At 41.6% G+C, this 17478-nt stretch overlaps 1 protein-coding gene across 4 annotated transcripts in view; it reads right to left on the reverse strand.

The window, feature by feature from the left end:
* Positions 1-17478, reverse strand: part of LOC125461125 (triple functional domain protein-like) — a 636773-nt gene that overhangs the window by 34595 nt on the left and 584700 nt on the right. For all 4 annotated transcript variants that reach the window (XM_048549570.2, XM_048549543.2, XM_048549554.2 and 1 more), the window contains 4 exons: positions 14908-15070; positions 14690-14811; positions 12581-12659; positions 8912-9112 (listed from right to left, as the gene is read on the reverse strand). In XM_048549570.2, coding sequence (XP_048405527.1) covers positions 8912-9112; positions 12581-12659; positions 14690-14811; positions 14908-15070 — 565 coding nt within the window. The remainder of the gene's footprint in view (positions 1-8911; positions 9113-12580; positions 12660-14689; positions 14812-14907; positions 15071-17478) is intronic.

Here is a 17478-nt window from a genome sequence, read left to right on the forward strand (position 1 = left end):
TTGTATACATATTGATAAATGCAGTACCTTTACAATGGAGGAAATGTCATAATGCGATAATGCATTCAAAAATTTTGTGTAGGGTAGGTCGTGCCTCACAAACCTTATTGATGTTCTTTCAGAAGGTGACCAAACAGGTGGATGAGGGTTCTTGGGCTCTCAGGCTCTTGGGAGATCTGAATGGACATGGAAAGTATGAGGGGTCTCTGAACGGGCATAGCTGGTAGCTGTGAGCTATAAGGGATAAAGTTGATGAGGCGTATGCAAGATATTGAGAGTTTGGCTGTTGTCCTGGAGATCAGAAGCAAACCTTCTAAATCTCTAGCATGTACACTCTAATTGGTTTGTAACTTGCAAATAGCACATAAAATATGCCCCATACTTCAAAAAACATCCTGGGCAAAGTCAATCATAAGTTGTCATACACTTTGGAAGTCTTTTAAGTGCCCAACTCAAATTACCCAAGGCCAAGAGGAACATTTGATTGTGTCTTTTCCTTTTTCTTTCTGTGTGCTTTCTTTTGGATTCAACACAGCTGGAGTCAAACTGATATTGACCTCCTGCTGTGATGGCTCTGACTTTTTATGCTGATGCTACCTGGTATTTTAGAAATGAGGGTCTTACCAAAGATTGCCCCAACTGTATATGTTTTGGGTAAGCTTCGCCACCTGGACAGGAGACAGAATGAGGAGCTGTATTTGAGAAAAAGATGCAGTTTGGGAAGTTGTGGAGCTAGAGCCCTTTGAGCAGAGTCCCCATTTCTGTGGAGGTGACGGCAGCAGAAAAACTGTTTGATGTCCAGGCGTGAGCAGTATTCATTGATGTTCAGGTGGAGGGGATAAAGGTAAGCCCTTTACTGAGGATTGACCGTTCCCTCAGGGGGAGGTTTGGGGGGATGGTGAAGACCTGGCAGGGTTGGGGGCTGGTGTTTACTGTGGAGCTGCAGGTTGTGGAGGCAGTGAGTGGGGCAGGGTGGCGTGGCACCAGTAGGCGAGTCCTCAGCATTAGCAGCAGCGGCGTCGGCAGGTATGTCCTCGATGTCGGTAGTGCTATCGGTTTCAGCATCAGAAGCGGCAGTATCAACAGTGTGGATGGAGGTAGCTGTACTGGAAGTGGTGTGCCATGCGTCGACGGATGTGACATCTGAACAAGGGTCCAGAGCCGAAATGTCAGCTTTTCTGCTGTTTTGATGCTGCCTGACCTGCTATTCTCATCCAGTTCTACACCTTGTTATCTCAGACTCCAGCATCGACAGTTCCCTCTATCCCCATTTCTGTGTTTTCTTTCTCCATTTTTGTTGTCATGGTTTGCCCACAAACTAACAGCTACAAAAACTTGCTGCTATTCATTAATAAATTACAGTCTAGGGGATGCATGCTACTGGTGAGGGAAATGCACATATTCCATTCTCTGTGCAGTACCCCCGTATATGTTTCAGTGCTTGAGACGCCATGGTACTCATGCTTGATACGAGTCTCAGGTTTTGTGAACAGTGTCCTCAGATCAAGCATCCTGATCTGTTTCATCAATAAGTTACTCTCCATCACAAGGTCAGATGTGGGATGTTCATGGACGACGACACAATGTTCAAAACTCTGTATGACTCCTCACATATCCAAGCAGCTCATGTCCAAATGAAACAAAACCTGGATAATATCAAGTTTAGGCTGACAAGTGGCAAGTAGCATTCACAGCACACAAATGCCAGGCAATGATTATCTCCAACAAGATATGATTGAACCATTGTCCCTTCACATTCAATGGTATTAGCATCAGTGAATATCCCACTCTCAACATCCTGAGGATTACCATTAGCCAGATATTGAACTGGACTAAGCATTTAAGCACTGTAGCCATGAGAGGAAGTCAGAAGCTAGGATTCTTGCAGTGAATAATCAGCCCACTTGATTTGCAAAAAATCAACATGCATCTAGTCCCTCCAAAACTGATGGTCAGTAGTGAGTGTCCCATCTACAAGATACACTGCAAAAAATCACCAATGCTCCTTCGAAAGCTCCTTCCAAACCCCAGCCTCTATTATGAAGAAGGACAAAAGAAATCGACACAGGTTACACAACTGCCTGTAAGTTCCCCTCCAAGCCAATCACTATGCTGATTTGGAAATATATCATTGTTACCTCAGTGTCATTGGGTCAAAATCTTCAAACCCTCCTTAATGGTTCAAGAGTTCAAATAGCAGTTCAAGAAGGCAGTTCCTTTTATGGGCAACTTAGAATGGGCAATCAGTTATTGGTCCAGAATAAATAAAACACCTGTCCCAGTCTCTCTCCTCTCATAGGCAGGGAGTCAGGAATTGCTGACAGGTTATGGTCTTGATGCAGATCCTCTTTTCCTCTGGTCACATACATTACAGCACGTTATCTGCCTGACCTAAGCAATGCCATAACTGTCCTGTGGCTTCTGATGGAGACTTTTAAAACATATTTTCTTAAAAAACTGGAGCAGGTGGGACTAGAATTAGGTCTCCTCGCTCCTGGAAGTGCTACCACTGCACTACAAAAACCCTCAGATGCAGACTCTTCAAGGGTTATATTTATTTTAAACAAGTGCTCCTTTTCATTGGCACCATCTGAAAAAACAGCTACATTATTAATGCATTTTCAACAGTACCTTTCAAATTCTGAATGTCTATGATTTAGAAGAAGGTAACAGGCATCTGGGAATACCACCATCAGTCTCCCCTAAGTCACACACCATCCTGACTTGGAACTGCATCACTAAGGTTTGGAACTCCCTGTTGGTCATATGTTCAACTCTGACATCCAAACGGAAGCTGATTGTTGTCGTCTTCTTCTCATGAGTGTAATCCCAGTGAATACATTGTTAAACCTCAGCACACAGGAAAGCAACCCACACCGACTGAAGCCTCAACTTCCACAGCAATCACCTCAACGTCCACAAACAAAGCTGCATTAGGACACTATTCAAACCAACCACCATGCACTGCAACAAGCCAGAACTATGCAGGAAAGAGGAAGAGCACCTATATAAAATCCTTGCTATGAACAGATATCCTGCAACTTTATCTGCAGGTACCTACTGACTAGACAACAACAGGACACATAAGCCCTAACACACTGGCCACACTGTCCTACATCAAGAACATATCACAGCTGATGAGACTCCTACAACCACTAGGAATCATGGTAGTACACAAGCCTGCAGCCATGCTATGACAAATATTTAGAAGGATTAAAGATCCCATTCTCACAACATGAAGAACCAACGTAAGTTTACAAAATACCATGCAATGACTGCCACAAGCATTACATCAGACAGGCAGGAAAGAAACTAGCCATCAGAATACATAAGCATCAGCTAGCAGCAAAACATCACAACAAACTTTCTTGAATTTTAGTACACTTGGGCAATTAAGGCTATTAGTTTAACTGAGACAACGTAACCATAGTAGCCCAAGCCAAACATAGACACGCAAGTGAATTCCTAGAGGCATGGTTCTCCACCTGTAATGCAATCAACAAACACAGAATTGGACCCCATACACAAGCCCATACAGAACAAAACCGGAAATGACATTTCTCATGATAACAGACCAGATAATATAAATTGCAAGCGGGGTAGGACCACATCACTGGCCTCGCTGATGATGTTACCTAGCACGGTGACAAAACATGTGAATAAAAACAAGCCAGCTGGGCGAGCATGTTACTTCAATTTATTCTTTCTTTTATTTGCAGTAAAAAAGCTGGCTACAAGAGCTTCCGAAAGAAGGTCAATCTTCTGTAACTGGGTCTTTTGGAGCTGACACTGGACCAGGTTTTGGATCTCGTTCAGTTGATTCACTTCATTGGGAGTAGTTCTTGAAAAGTTCTTCCACATCTTCTGCTTCATTAACTTTGGATTTTCTTTCAGAAGTTTGTCCTTTAGTTTATACGCAGACATTAAGGCGGTACCGTGGTTCAGTGGTTAGCACTTCCGCCTCACAGTGCCAGGGACCTAGGTTCACTTCCACCCTGGGACGTCTGTCTGTGTAGAGTGTGCACATTTTTCCCGTGTCTGCATGAGTTTCCTCTGGGTGCTCTGGTTTCTTCCCACAGTCCAAAGATGTGCAGGGTAGGTGGATTGGCTATGCTAAACTGCCCATTGTGTCCGGGGATGTTTAGGTTAGGTGCGTTAGACATGGGGAAATGCAGGGGTAGGGGAATGAGTCAGGGTGGGATGGCTGTTCCCACACTGTAGGGATTCTACTGAAATAAGGCTAGAATTCATCAGTCACATATTTCTTCAGTTTATATCTTTTATTATTTCCTGCGTTGGTATAAAGTCACATTGCTCTGGTGCTTTTATCAAATAGTCACATATCTTTATAATATCATCTATGATTACTTTTTGTACCTGTTCTGGATCCACATCATCCATCACTGTTTTTATCTTGCCCTGACACCCATGTGTGTAATCTCTTTGTTGGTGACAGAATGCATGATGGGAAGATTGTTATCAAAATTAAGCACTTCTTTGATGTCCTTAGCCATGAACTTGTTCACATATTCCAAATATTTAAAGCCTATGTACTCAAGGAGCTGGTTTATAATCTGCTCTTCCTTTGATCACATGAAAGACTTCAAAGACTTCTTCAATGCTGTAGTCTTTATTGAACATGCTAAAGGCCAATGCATTCGTCAAGGTTGTTTCATCAACAAAGCCTCAGGCATTATCTGATGTATATAGGGTATCCATAATGTAAACTTCTTTTGAAAGCTTGCCATCCTAAGTTTCAAGTTACAGCACTAATTCATGAAGGAGTCCTTATGTTTCTATTTCAAGGGCTGCAGAATGCCTTGGTCCATAGGCTGAATTAATGATGTTATGTTGCGCAGAAAGTAAACAATGAAAACATTGTTCTTCACCAACAGTTCAGCAGCAGGATACCGGGAACCATTACTCAGGAGCAATGTGAATTCACAGTGGTCTTGAAGTCCAGCTGCCTGACAATGTGAACCTGCCTCTGATACAAAGTAATAGTGAAACTAATCAGTAAACATTTCCCTGGTTACCCAGGCCTTCCTATCGGCATAGTAGTGAACTAGTAATGTCTGAGTTAGAGGCTCCTGGAGTTTCTGCTTTTCGCAATTACAGTCAATTTATATCTGTGTGTACCAGCTACATTGACACATGCAAAGACAGTTAAATGATTTTTTTGACATCTAGAACATCTCTTGGCGCTTTCTCTTCAGTTGTTGTTAGCATTTCCTAAGCATGTATCACCAGAACAGACTAGTTTCTTTTGCATTGTATTTGTTTAGGTGAAAGATTATACTCCAATATTAGCTTGGTATACTCAACAATAAAACTTTCTGCAGTCTTATGGTCTGCAGATGCCTTATTACCACAAATTAAAACAAAACTCGATACCACGATGCTTTGTGAATTTCTGCAACCAGCTTGTTGTGTACTCCTGTTCACTTCAAGCTTTAAATCTTCAGGGTACATCTCGGCTTGTTTCATGGATTAGAAACTGGCTTTCTATAAGAAGGCAAAGAACGGTGGTTGATGGAAAATGTTCAGCCTGGAGTCCGGTTACTAGTGGTGTGCCTCAAGGATCTGTTTTGGGACCACTGCCGTTTGTCATTTTTATAAATGACTTGGACGCAGGCATAGATGAATGGGTTAGTAAGTTTGCAGATGGCATTAAAGTCGGTGGAGTAATGGACAGCGTGGAAGAATGTTGCAGATTGCAGGGAGACTTGGATAAACTGCAGAACTGGGCTGGAAGGTGGCAAATGGAGTTCAATGTGGATAAACGTCAGGTGGTTCACTTTGGGAAGAATAATAGGAAGGCAAATTACTGGGTCAATGGAAAGATTCTTGGTAGTGCAGAGGGATCTTGGTGTCCATGCACATAGATCCCTGAAAGTTGCCAGCCAGGTTGACAGTGCTGTTAAAAAGGCTTACAGTGTGTTAGGTTTTATTGGTAGAGGGATTGAGTTCCGGAGTCATGATGTCATGCTGCAACTGTACAAAACACTAGTGCAGCCTCACTTGGAATATTGTGTGTAGTTCTGGTAACCCCATTACAGGAAGGATGTGGAAGCATTGGGAAAGGTGCAGAGGAGATTTACCAGGATGTTGCCTGGTCTGGAGCAAAGGCCTTATGAAGAAAGGCTGAGGGACTTGGGTCTGTTCTCACAGGAGGGAAGAAGGCTAAGAGGGGATTTAGTAGAGACATTCAAGATGACCAGAGAATTAGATAGGTTTGACAGTGAGAGTCTTTTTCCTAGGATGATGACATCAGCTTGTACGAGGGGGCATAGCTACAAATTGAGGGGTGATAGATTTAAGACAGATGTCAGAGGCAGATTCTTTACTCAGAGAGTGGTAAGGGCGTGGAACGCCCTGCTTGCTGATGTAGTGAACTCAGCCACATTAGGGGCATTTAAACAGTCCTTGGATAAGCGTATGGATGATGATGAGATAGTGTAGGGGGGGTGGGCTTCGATTAGTTTACAGGCCGGCGCAACATCGAGGGCCGAAGGGCCTGTTCTGCGCTGTATTGTTCTATGTTCTATGATCAATGGGCCAGTCAAAGGAACCTTTTCACATTGCTGACAGATCCATTCTGACATAATTGACTGCGTCATTTTTTTGAACCTATGTAGTGTTTTCTTATTGATTGTTAATTGTTGACATCTACTTTCACAATAAAATGTCAACAGCTCATTTTTCTCTTTCTTTAAATCATATATGCTGATAACACCTGCCCAATACTCCTCACTCCGTTATCTCACAGATGTTTTGCAGTCAAGTCTTTGCAACACTTCCATTTTTGTTGCTAAGAATAATGAATGCTGCTTCCTTACACCATCTATATGAGTATTTAATGGCCTTTCTGAAATGTTTAGTTGAAAAAAAACCTGTGAGAAGCACCAAAATCTCAATGCAAGGCAAGCATATGTGACTGTTAAATGTAATTAAAATGGACTTCAAATTAGAGCCAGTGGAGACACTTGGCTGAAATGTTGAAAGTGAAAACAAATGACCCGACACTGATCCTGGTAGGTTTTCCAGCACTACTACAGCACCTGTAATGCAACACTGAGGTTCTGTTCGAAGAATGACTGCCAGTTGGTGTTCGTGGGTCAAGTACTTCCCATGCAAATTAGTGTGTGGGTGAATTTGAAAAAAAAAATGGTTTTTTAGGTCATTTTGGTTTTCGAACATACAGTTAGAGGATACCCAACCTGTGTTACATGGGCAAGAGATATGACTGTCATTCTAAACAAACTGGAACACAAAGGTTGTATGAAAAGAAATCTTGACATTAAAAACAAATTTAAAATGGTGATGATATCATACCATAGCAAACTAAAAAGAACTTTGAAAAAAGTTGAAAGGCCAAACTGCAAATACATCCGTAAATGATGTTTTGTTGAAGGCTCCAAAAAAATCTACAATATAGGAGGGATGTGTAATACTGGAGAGGTGCAGGGAAAATTTGAGTGGATGTAAAAAAATTATGAGGAGCATTGATAGGGTATACAAGAAGAGACGTTTCCCCTTGATAGGGGTATCAATGTCTGGGGGCACAGATTTAAGGTAAGGGGCAGAAGGTTCAGAGGAGATGTGAGGAAAACCTTTTAAACCCAGAGGATGGTGGGCATTTGGAACTCACTGCCTGTAAGGGTGGTAGAGGTTGAAACCCTCATAATATTGAAGAAGTATTTAGTAGTGCACTTGCGATGCCAAGGCATACAAAGCTATGGGCTATGTGCTGGAAAATAGGATTGGAATAGTTAGGTGGTTGTTTTCAACTGGTGCTGTTCTGATGGGCTGATGGGCCTTTTAGATGTGAATAGGTCTCTATGACTTTTGCTAATGAGCAGTGAGAGGCCAATATGTATATATAAACATTTACATTTATTTTTATAGAATTCCTACAGTGTGGAAACAGGCCCTTTGGCCCAACAAGTCCACAGTGAAACTCAAAGCATCCTACCCAGACCCATCCACCTGTAACCCTCCCAATCTACACATCCCCAAGCACTATGGGCAATTTAGCATGGCTAATCCGCTTATTCTGCACATCTTTGGGACTGTGGGAGGAAACTGGAGTACCCGGGGAAACCCACACAGACATGGGGAGAACGTGCAATCTCCACACAGACAGTCACCTGAGGGTGGATTTGAACCTGCGTCCCTGGTGCTATCAGGCAGCAGTGTTAGCCACTGAGCCACCATGCCACCGCATTATTTCATCATTGATATGCAATTTTCTATTCTCCCAACAGCTGCGCAGAAATTAGATGGTTAAAATTCCTGACATGATATTCAGAACAGTAACCTGACTCTGGCTCACCACTTGCTCTTTCAGACCTAGATCAGCGCCAACATGAGCAGCACCCGTGTGCAAGTCAATCCAACAAGAATCCATGATCATCATTGGCAACATAGTGTGTTAATTCCTCAGTCTGACATTTCCGGAGCAATTACAATGAACTGAGCAGGGCAGTCAGCATCTGACCAGGCGCATGGCTGGACTTTAAAGATGATGTTGGTACTGAATCCTAGAAGGTCCTGGCAGTGGCCAGTACTTCCGGTTGCACTGAGTAGGAGATTATGAAGAGCACTGCACAGCACTGGTGTGGTGATTAGGTACTGAGGCGAATTTGGGAAGATAGTGTTAAAATATGCTCAGAGAGAAACGTTTTATGAAACTTGCCAAAATTGTCACCTAGCTGAATTTACAAAGATTCAACTCATTGTGTTTTATATAAAAACAGCTAGCTGCACAGAATTGCTTCAGGTTTAGGAATCACAAAGCATCACTGATAATGGCGTGGAAAAGGTATTTTGCCATTACAAATGCAGCCAATAGTTTGTAGTGTAATAGAGAATGGATGATACGCAATGGGTTATGGTAACCATTACTTACAATTCTAGTATGACTATATAGCTGGATGGAGTTTCAAAGGTATCCAGAAGGCTAACAAGCTGGGGATGCTGGAGGTTCTGCATAATTCCAAGTTCATGTGTAACCTGGTCCCGTTTCATCATTTTTTTGTTGATGTACTTCGCAGCTACCTCTCGTTTAGTTCCTTTTTGGTCACATCTTTTAACCACAGAGAACCTTCCTCTGAAACAAAAACAAGTTACCAATTTAATAATACTCTCTAGTTCACGGGAGAACGTACACGTAGAAAACCACTGTCTTCATTGTATTTTTTGAAACAAGTGGACTTTAAACATTTGGCAATATATTATAATTCACAGAGTTCATAGATCATAGAAGACAACAGAATCCCTACAGTATGGAAACAGGCCCTTCGGCCCAATAAGTCCACCCAAAATGCACCGAATCTACACATCTCTGAACACTACAGGCAATTTAGCTTGGCCAATCCACCTAACCTGCACATCTTTGGACTGTGGGAGGAAACTGGAGCACCTGGAGAAAACCCATGCAGACATGGGGAGAATGTGCAAACTCCACACAGTCACCTGAGGGTGGAACTGACCCAGGTCTGTGCCACTGTGAGGCAGCAGTGCTAACTGCTGTGCTGCCCATAGTTGTGAGTTTAAATTTCATGCACTGGTTGTAATTTTCCAAAATTTCGAGCAGTTTAGCTCCTCTTAGTTAAGGCATGATACTATTTCATTACAGACAGTTCAATGAAGGTTCATTAGGAAGAAGGGATTGACTCTACACATAATAATTTAAAATAACAAGAGGCGATCTCATTGAAACATATAGGATTCTTAAGGGGCTTGACCGGGTATATGCCGAGAGGTAGACAGATGGCTGGAAGAACACAGCAGGCCAGGCGGCATCTGGAAGAAAGGAGCAGTCAATGTTTCAGGTATTACCTTTCTTCAAGACTGAATGCTGAGAGGATGCTTCCCCTCAGGGTCTAGGGACAGAGGATATAGTCTCAGAATTAAAGGGTGCCAGTCTCCTACTGAGATGAAGAGAAATTTCTTCTTTCACAGCTTTGAGTGTGTTGAGAACTCCCTGCCACTGGGTGCTGTGGGTTCAGGGGTCTTCTGTACATCTAAGGCTGAGACAGATGGACTATCGATCAGTAGGGAAACTGAGGATTATGGGACGAGGACAGGAAATGGATGTTGGGAATATCAGATCAGCTGTGATCCTATTAAATGGTGAAACAAGCTCAAGGGACTGAATGGCCTAATCCTGTTACTCTTTCTTAAGTTCTTACAGTCTTGTATCTGCAACTGCACATATGCACTAATCTGGAAATGTAAATGCGATGATTTCAGGTCCAACATGTCATCAAAGGTAAATTTCTTCATGCAAGGACTGCACTGGGGCTTTCATGGGGGTTTTCAGGGTGATTTTCCTGATACCCTTGTGTATTTTGAACATGGATTATTATGTTATCCCTTGTGGGGCAGTCTATAACATGGGGGTACACGGTCAGGTTAAGTGGTATATTGTTTTGCACCAAACCAAGCAGAAACTTGTGCACTCAAAGAATTATGAACATTTTGAATTCTCTACCAAGAGAGTTATGGATATTCCTTTGCTGAGTACGTTTAGAATTGAAATAGAGACACATTTGGTCTCTCATGGAATCAAGAGATACGGAGAATGAACTGATGAAATGTAACTAGAGAAAGGGTTGGCCCACTCAAGGACAAAGGCGGGAAATTATGCCAGGAGTCAGAGAAAATGAGTGAGATTCTTAATGAGTACTTTGTGTCAGTATTCACCGAGGAGAGGGGCATGACGAATGTTGAGGTTAGGGATAGATGTTTGATTACTCTAGGTCAGGTTGGCAGAAGGATGGGCGGAAGTGTTGAGTATTCTAAAAGGCATTAGGATGGACAAGTCCCCAGGTCCAGATATGATCTATCCCAGGTTACTGAAGGAAACAAGACAGGAAATAGCTGGGGCCGTAACAGATCTCTCTGCAGCATCCTTGAGCACGGTAATGTCCCAGAGAACTGGAGAATTGCTAATGTTGTCCCATTGTTTAAGAAGGCTGGCAAGGATAATGCAGGTAATTATGGACCAGTGAGCCGGATGTCAGTGGTGGGGAAGCTGCTGGAGAAGGTACTGAGGGACAGGATCTATTTACATTTGGACAAAAATGGGCTTATTAGTGATAGGCAGCATGGTTTTGTGCAGGAAAGGTCATGTCTTACCAACTTGATAGAATTCTTTGAGGAAGTGACAAAGTTGATAGATGAGGGAAGGGTGTAGATGTCATATACATGGACTTCAGTAGGGTATTTGATAAGTTCCCCGTGGTAGGCTGATGGAGGAAATGAAGTCACATGGGGTTCAGGGTGTACGAGCTAGATAGATGGAGACCTAGCTGGGCAACAGGAGATAGAGAGTTGTAGTGGAAGGGAGTTTCTCAAAATGGAGAACTGTGACCAGTGGTGTTCCACAGGGATCCGTGTTGGGACCACTGTTGTTTGTGATATACATAAATGATCTAGAGGAAGATATAGACGGTCTGATTAGCAAGTTTGCAGATGATACTAAAATTGGTGGAGTAGCAGACAGTGAAGGGGACTGCCGGAGAATGCAGCATATAGACAGATTGGACAGTTGGGTGGAGTAATGGTGGGTGGAATTCAATCTAGGCAAATGGGAGGTGATGCAATTCAAGATCCAATTCAAGAGTGAATTACACGGTAAATGGAAAAACCCTGGGGAAAATTAATACACAGAGAGATCTGGGTGTTCAGGTCCACTGTACTCTGAAAGTGGCAACGCAGGTGGATAGAGTGGTCAAGAATGCATATGGCATGTTTTTATTCATCCGATGGGGTATTGAGTACAAGAGTTGGCAGGTCACGTTACAGTTGTATAGGACTTTGGTTCGACCACATTTGGAATACTTTGTACAGTTCTGGTCGCGACATTATCAAAAGGATGCGGATGCTTTGGAGAGTGTGCAGAGGAGGTTCGCCAGGATGTTGCCTCGTGTGGAGGGCACTATCTACGAACAAAGGTCGAGTAGATTAGGATTATTTACATTAGAAAGATGGAGGTTGAGGGGGGACCTGATTGAGGTCTACAAAATCATGAGAGGCAGAGACAGAGTGGATAGCAAGAAGCTTTTTCCCAGAGTGGGGGACTCAATTACTAGGGGTCACGATATCAAGGTGAGAGGGGAAAAGTTTAAGGAAGATATGAGTGGAAAGGTCTTTACGCGGAGGGTGGTGGGTGCCTGGAACGCGTTTCCAGCGGAGGTGGTAGAAGTGGGCACGATAGCCTAATTTAAGATGTATCTAGACAGATACATGAATGGGCAGGGAGCAAAGAGATACAGATTCTTGGAAAATGGGTGACAGGTTTAGTCGAGGATCTGGATCGGCGCAGGCTTGGAGGGCCGAAGTGCCTGTTCCTGTGCTGTAGTTTTCTCTGTTCTTTGTGTTTATACTGCAGCAGAAGATCACCCATTATTATCTAGTGTAATGGAGCAGGTCTGAAGGGCCACATGTTGCTCCTGTTTCTTATGTTCTTAAGCAGGACCACTCACTTTGTACAGAAGAAAACTGAAATCGGAAGATTTCTTCTCAAAGCATTAAATAAAATCAAACAGAATGATGAGATTTAAAATGTTACCTGCCAATTTCTGCTATTTCAGTATAAATAGAATCAAAGTTGTCCTTCCAGATGACCCTTACTCCATCACTTCCAGGTCCTAAAACATGAAGAAAATAATGCAGTTAATCAAGTGAAAACTAAAGAAGGAATCTAATATCTGCTTCTGAAATATGAACAGGTTTGACCTCAAGTATTTGTTTTGGTTGGTGGTGGTGGAGGAGGACGACAGTCAGCCACATTTGTGAGAGTGCTGAAGGGTATAGCTTCTACTTAGAGCAGCTAGGCACCAAATTAAATATCAGAACCTTACAGGTAATCTCTAAATTCTTACCCCAGTTACAAGAAAATTGGCATAGGGAAATTTAAAGAAATGTCTAAAATACTAAAGGACAGAGGGATGCTGGGGAACTTATCAACAGATTCCTGAAGGTGGCAGGTCAAGTTAACAAAGTAGTAAAGAAGGCATAAGGGATTCTTGCTGTTATCAGTTGAGGCATGGATTAGAAGAGCAGGAGGTTATGTTGGAGCCATACAGAACTTCTGTGAGGCCACAGCTTGAATAGTGCGTTCAGTTCTGGTCATCACACCACAGGTAGTCCCCAGAATATGAATTGGTTCTGTTCTTGAATATGCTTTTATGTCCAAAGCTGTGCAGGCTAGGTGGATCAGCCATGCTAAACTGCCCGTAGTGTTCAGGGGTGAGTGGTTTATAGGGGGATGGGTCTGGGTGGGATGCTCCAAGGGGCAGTGTGACTTGTTGGGTCGAAGGGCCTGTTTCTACACTGTAGGGAATCGAATCTAATCTAATCTAATGTCAATTGTCTATATGTCAAATTTGGAACACCATACAATATAAAGTAGCTATTTGTCAGCATGAGAAAATATTTGCATGTTGCAGTTTAAAATTAATCTTAATACGGGATTTTGTTCATAAGTATGAGCATTTGTAAATTGGATATTTATAAGTTATGAACTGCCTGGATAGAAATGATGCAATTACAATGGAGGTGCTGCACAGGAGGTTCTCGAAGATGTTGCTTGGGATGGAGCATTACAGCTATGAAGACAGGCTGGATTAACTTGGATTGCTTTCACTGGAGCTGAGATGGTTGAGGGGTAACCTGATAAAGGTGTACAAGATTATGAGGGGCATGGACAGGGTGGACAGAAACCAGCTGTTCTCCTTAGTTGAAGGGTTAAGAACATTTTTAAAGTGAAAGGCAGGAGATTTATATGGAATTTGAAGAAATATTTTTTCCACCCAGAGGGCGATAGGAGTCTGGACTGCATTCCCTGAGAGTGTAGTTGAAGCAAGTAACCCTACAACCCTTAAAATGTACTTGGATGAACAGTCTTTTGTATCCAAGATTTGTATCGAGGTACCGGTACCCAAGATGGCGCTATTAAAGGCAGTCATTGTAAAATCTTTTCACTGTGACAATAAGGGATATTCTATTTGACATTCTACTCTAATGTCACAATATTCAAGTCTCTGGGTCTAGTGCTGGGAAAGTGGGAGACTCCGTGGGCTGAAGGTCTTTTTCTATACTATATAATTCTATAAAATTGGCATGGCAGAAGTGAGTTGTTTCAAAGGGCACTGGCTGCAAAATTGTGGGGAGTGGAATTTGACAGAAATCTGAAAGTAGCATGAGCAGTTTAGCTGTTACAAAGATTATATTTCCAGATTGAAATAAAAAGCTAATTGACATACTGAAATTCCATGGTGTGACATACTGAAATTCCATGGTGTGAATTTATTATTAGTTTAGTCTTTATTATTAATGTAACCACTACATTACCAGACTCCTGCACTACTACCAGACCATTAATATGCCAGCAAAGAGTTTAGGGTCTAACATGAAACTAGATATAAATTCCCAAACTTATCTACCTGTGGCTAAACAATAATAGGTAATGAACTTCTATTTATTGCAATAGACACTAATAATATGAAAATTCCTGAAGTCAATGACTAGTCAGCAAGACAATAAATGAGAACCCAGAACAATCTATTAAAAGGCCTCCTAAGAAACTGATAACAAATACCATAGAATTGTTATTGAGAACAATTTAGACAAATTAGATTCTTAGATTATGAAGATGACACAATGTCAAAAGTCTCACCTAGAACTCGCAGGATTGCAGAAGAGGAGGCTGATCCCACATCGTTTACAGCTACGCAAGTATAGGTGCCATCATCGTCAGTGGTCACATTCAGTATTTTAAGTCTAGCTTCACCAGAGTCACTATAACCACCATAAAATTTAAACAAGTCATATTAATTAAAAATAATTCTGAAAATCAGCAACATATTTCTTCATAACAGATTGTTTCACCTTCACCTGTATGTAATGCTGTTATGACCATCATTGGTCAAAATGCTGTGGTCTGGGGATTTCCATGTTATTGTAGCTTTGGGACGACCACAGACCTTGCATTTCAGAGTCACAGTTTCACCTGTCTCACAGGTCACATCAGTCAGTGGGTTGATGAATTCTGGGGGAACTAGGAGAAACATGCAGTTTATAGAATAAGTCAGTAAACATAAAACATATAAAAGGTTGCAAGAAAAACTACGTACTTTACAACAGAGACACATGACTATGTTGGATGGAAGGCACACTTTTGTATAGAACATTACAGCACAGTACAGGCCCTTCGGCCCTCGATGTAGTGCAGACCTGTCATACCAATGTTGCCTGATCAGCTGAACATTCTCAGCATTTTCTCTCTTAGTTTCAAGTTTTCAACCTATGCAATATTTTGGTTTTGCTTTGTTAAGTATACTGTGTGGAGTAAAGTCAACCATTTTGTAAAGGGGAGTCCCAAATTCAATTCCTTTCTATGCTGAAATAGCCTATCTCTATAGCAGCAGAAGGTGTCATCACTGCCCCTGTTTCCCTGGAGTGTGAGGCAGATTTTCAAGAAAAAACTTTTCTACTCCCAGTTGTTCCCTTTTTTGGGACTGTGCTTGTGATCAGAATGAGATTTTTGGACAATGGGTGCTATGCTCTCAACATTCACCAGAAATGCAGAAAAGTGGTGGCAAGGCTGCCTGATGATTTGAAAGCAACTGGACAGTTACTTTCTCATTCATTTTGATTCCATTTTTCATAGCTTGTTTGACTTACTTTCTTGTATTAATTCTGGATCCTACTGTTATTGATTTTGTAACCTAGAGCTCCAGGCTATTGTTCTGGAACACGAGTTTGAATCCTACCATGGCAGATTTTTAAACTCAATTTAAAACACCTCGAATTAAAAAACCCAGCCTAATGGTGACCATGTAACCACTGTCGATTGTCTTAAAAAAAATCATTTGATTCATTAATGTCCCTATCTGCTAAACAAATCTTCAAATGAATAAATTAATTACAAACCAGCTATATCTTTCAATTAACCTTGCCTGCATGACATGAAATTTTATTAGTTTATCACTCTGTTAAAATACTCCACGTTAAATGGTGGGAAAGGACTAAATTTGGCTCAAATTGGCAATAAGTCTGTCCTGCACTACCTGATCCAAAGATTGCTCTATGAAAGAAGTCAAAGTGTAGAATTCCAATTTTGCCAACTAAAGTTGGATTCAAAGGTGCTGTCAATTTCAGAAAGTGTAAACAAGATGATAAATCTGTGCAAATGTAGCTATAAATCTAATAGAAAGGGTTTCAAATGCAGTTAGAGATTCTGCTACATTATCAAAGATCAGTACCTGGAGACCACAAAGAATATCTTCTGGTTTTGGTTCAGAGTACACCATCCAATTGAATACATATAATATATTGGACAAAGTGCTTGCACGCAGAGCTGGGTGAGTTGCAGTGTGGAAATTGAGAACTTGATGGTTAGGAGGAAAATGGCTTATCACTAACTTAAAGGAATGGAGCCACAGAACTGAGGATTCTAAGGTAAATATCTTTGTTGACTATCCAGATATATATTTAACTTTGTGTCTGGTACCTTACTTGTTCTTGTTAAGATTGAGTTAATTTATTTCGTCTTTTCTTTGGTCTGAAGTTCATATTTGACTCAAAAGAGTAAATGTATTCTCCCTCCACAAATGCTGTCAGATCTGCTGAGTTTCTTCAGCACTTGTTTATATTTCAGATTCTAGCATCCTCAGTATCTTGTGTTTATTATAGAAAAACAGCTGTGTAGTTGAAATCTAGTTAACTGTAGTTATATAAATAATCACCATGTAACTGAGGACTTTTTTTAGGTTTCTAGTTACAAGTAAGAGACCACTTCAGGCACAGAAGTAATGGCCCTGTCTCTGAGCCAGAGGTTTGGGTTCATGTCCCACCTGCTCTACAGGCATGTAATAACATCTCTGAACAGGGTGAATCACATGACCTGACCTAACCTAGCTGTAATTAAGGATAACTCTGGCCCGAAATCTGCAATACCCACACTGTAGAACTTTAGGATGCCTCATGTGTCCCAGAGGCCCATATTTCCAACTGAGGGTATCAATACCTTGAAGAACTCTAGGTCCGAGATTGCACCTACTTGTTTTCTGTCTGATGAGAAAGAAGGTGTTACTGCATCTATTCCAGGGAATGAAGCCCAACAACAGCAATTTATTAACATTGATCCTTTAATTAAACATCCCAATCACTTCACAGGAGCATTACAAAGCAAAGTATGCTACCAAGCGAGATAAGGAGATATTAGGTTGAATTAATATGGAAACCAGGTCTTTAAATTTATTTACAGCTAAGTTCAACTTCTGAGCACCAAGGGAGTCAAAGGTTACAAAACACAGACAGGAAAGTGGAACCGAGACCTTAACTAGATCAGTAAATATCTTACTAAATGGTGGGGCAGGCTCAAAAGGTTAAATGACTTGAGTCTACTTTTAAGTTTTGTGTTCCCATTCTAATGAACAAAGAGTTTGATGTGACTTTCAGGAG

Source organism: Stegostoma tigrinum, chromosome 2, assembly GCF_030684315.1.
Source record: "Stegostoma tigrinum isolate sSteTig4 chromosome 2, sSteTig4.hap1, whole genome shotgun sequence".
NCBI lineage: Eukaryota > Metazoa > Chordata > Chondrichthyes > Orectolobiformes > Stegostomatidae > Stegostoma > Stegostoma tigrinum.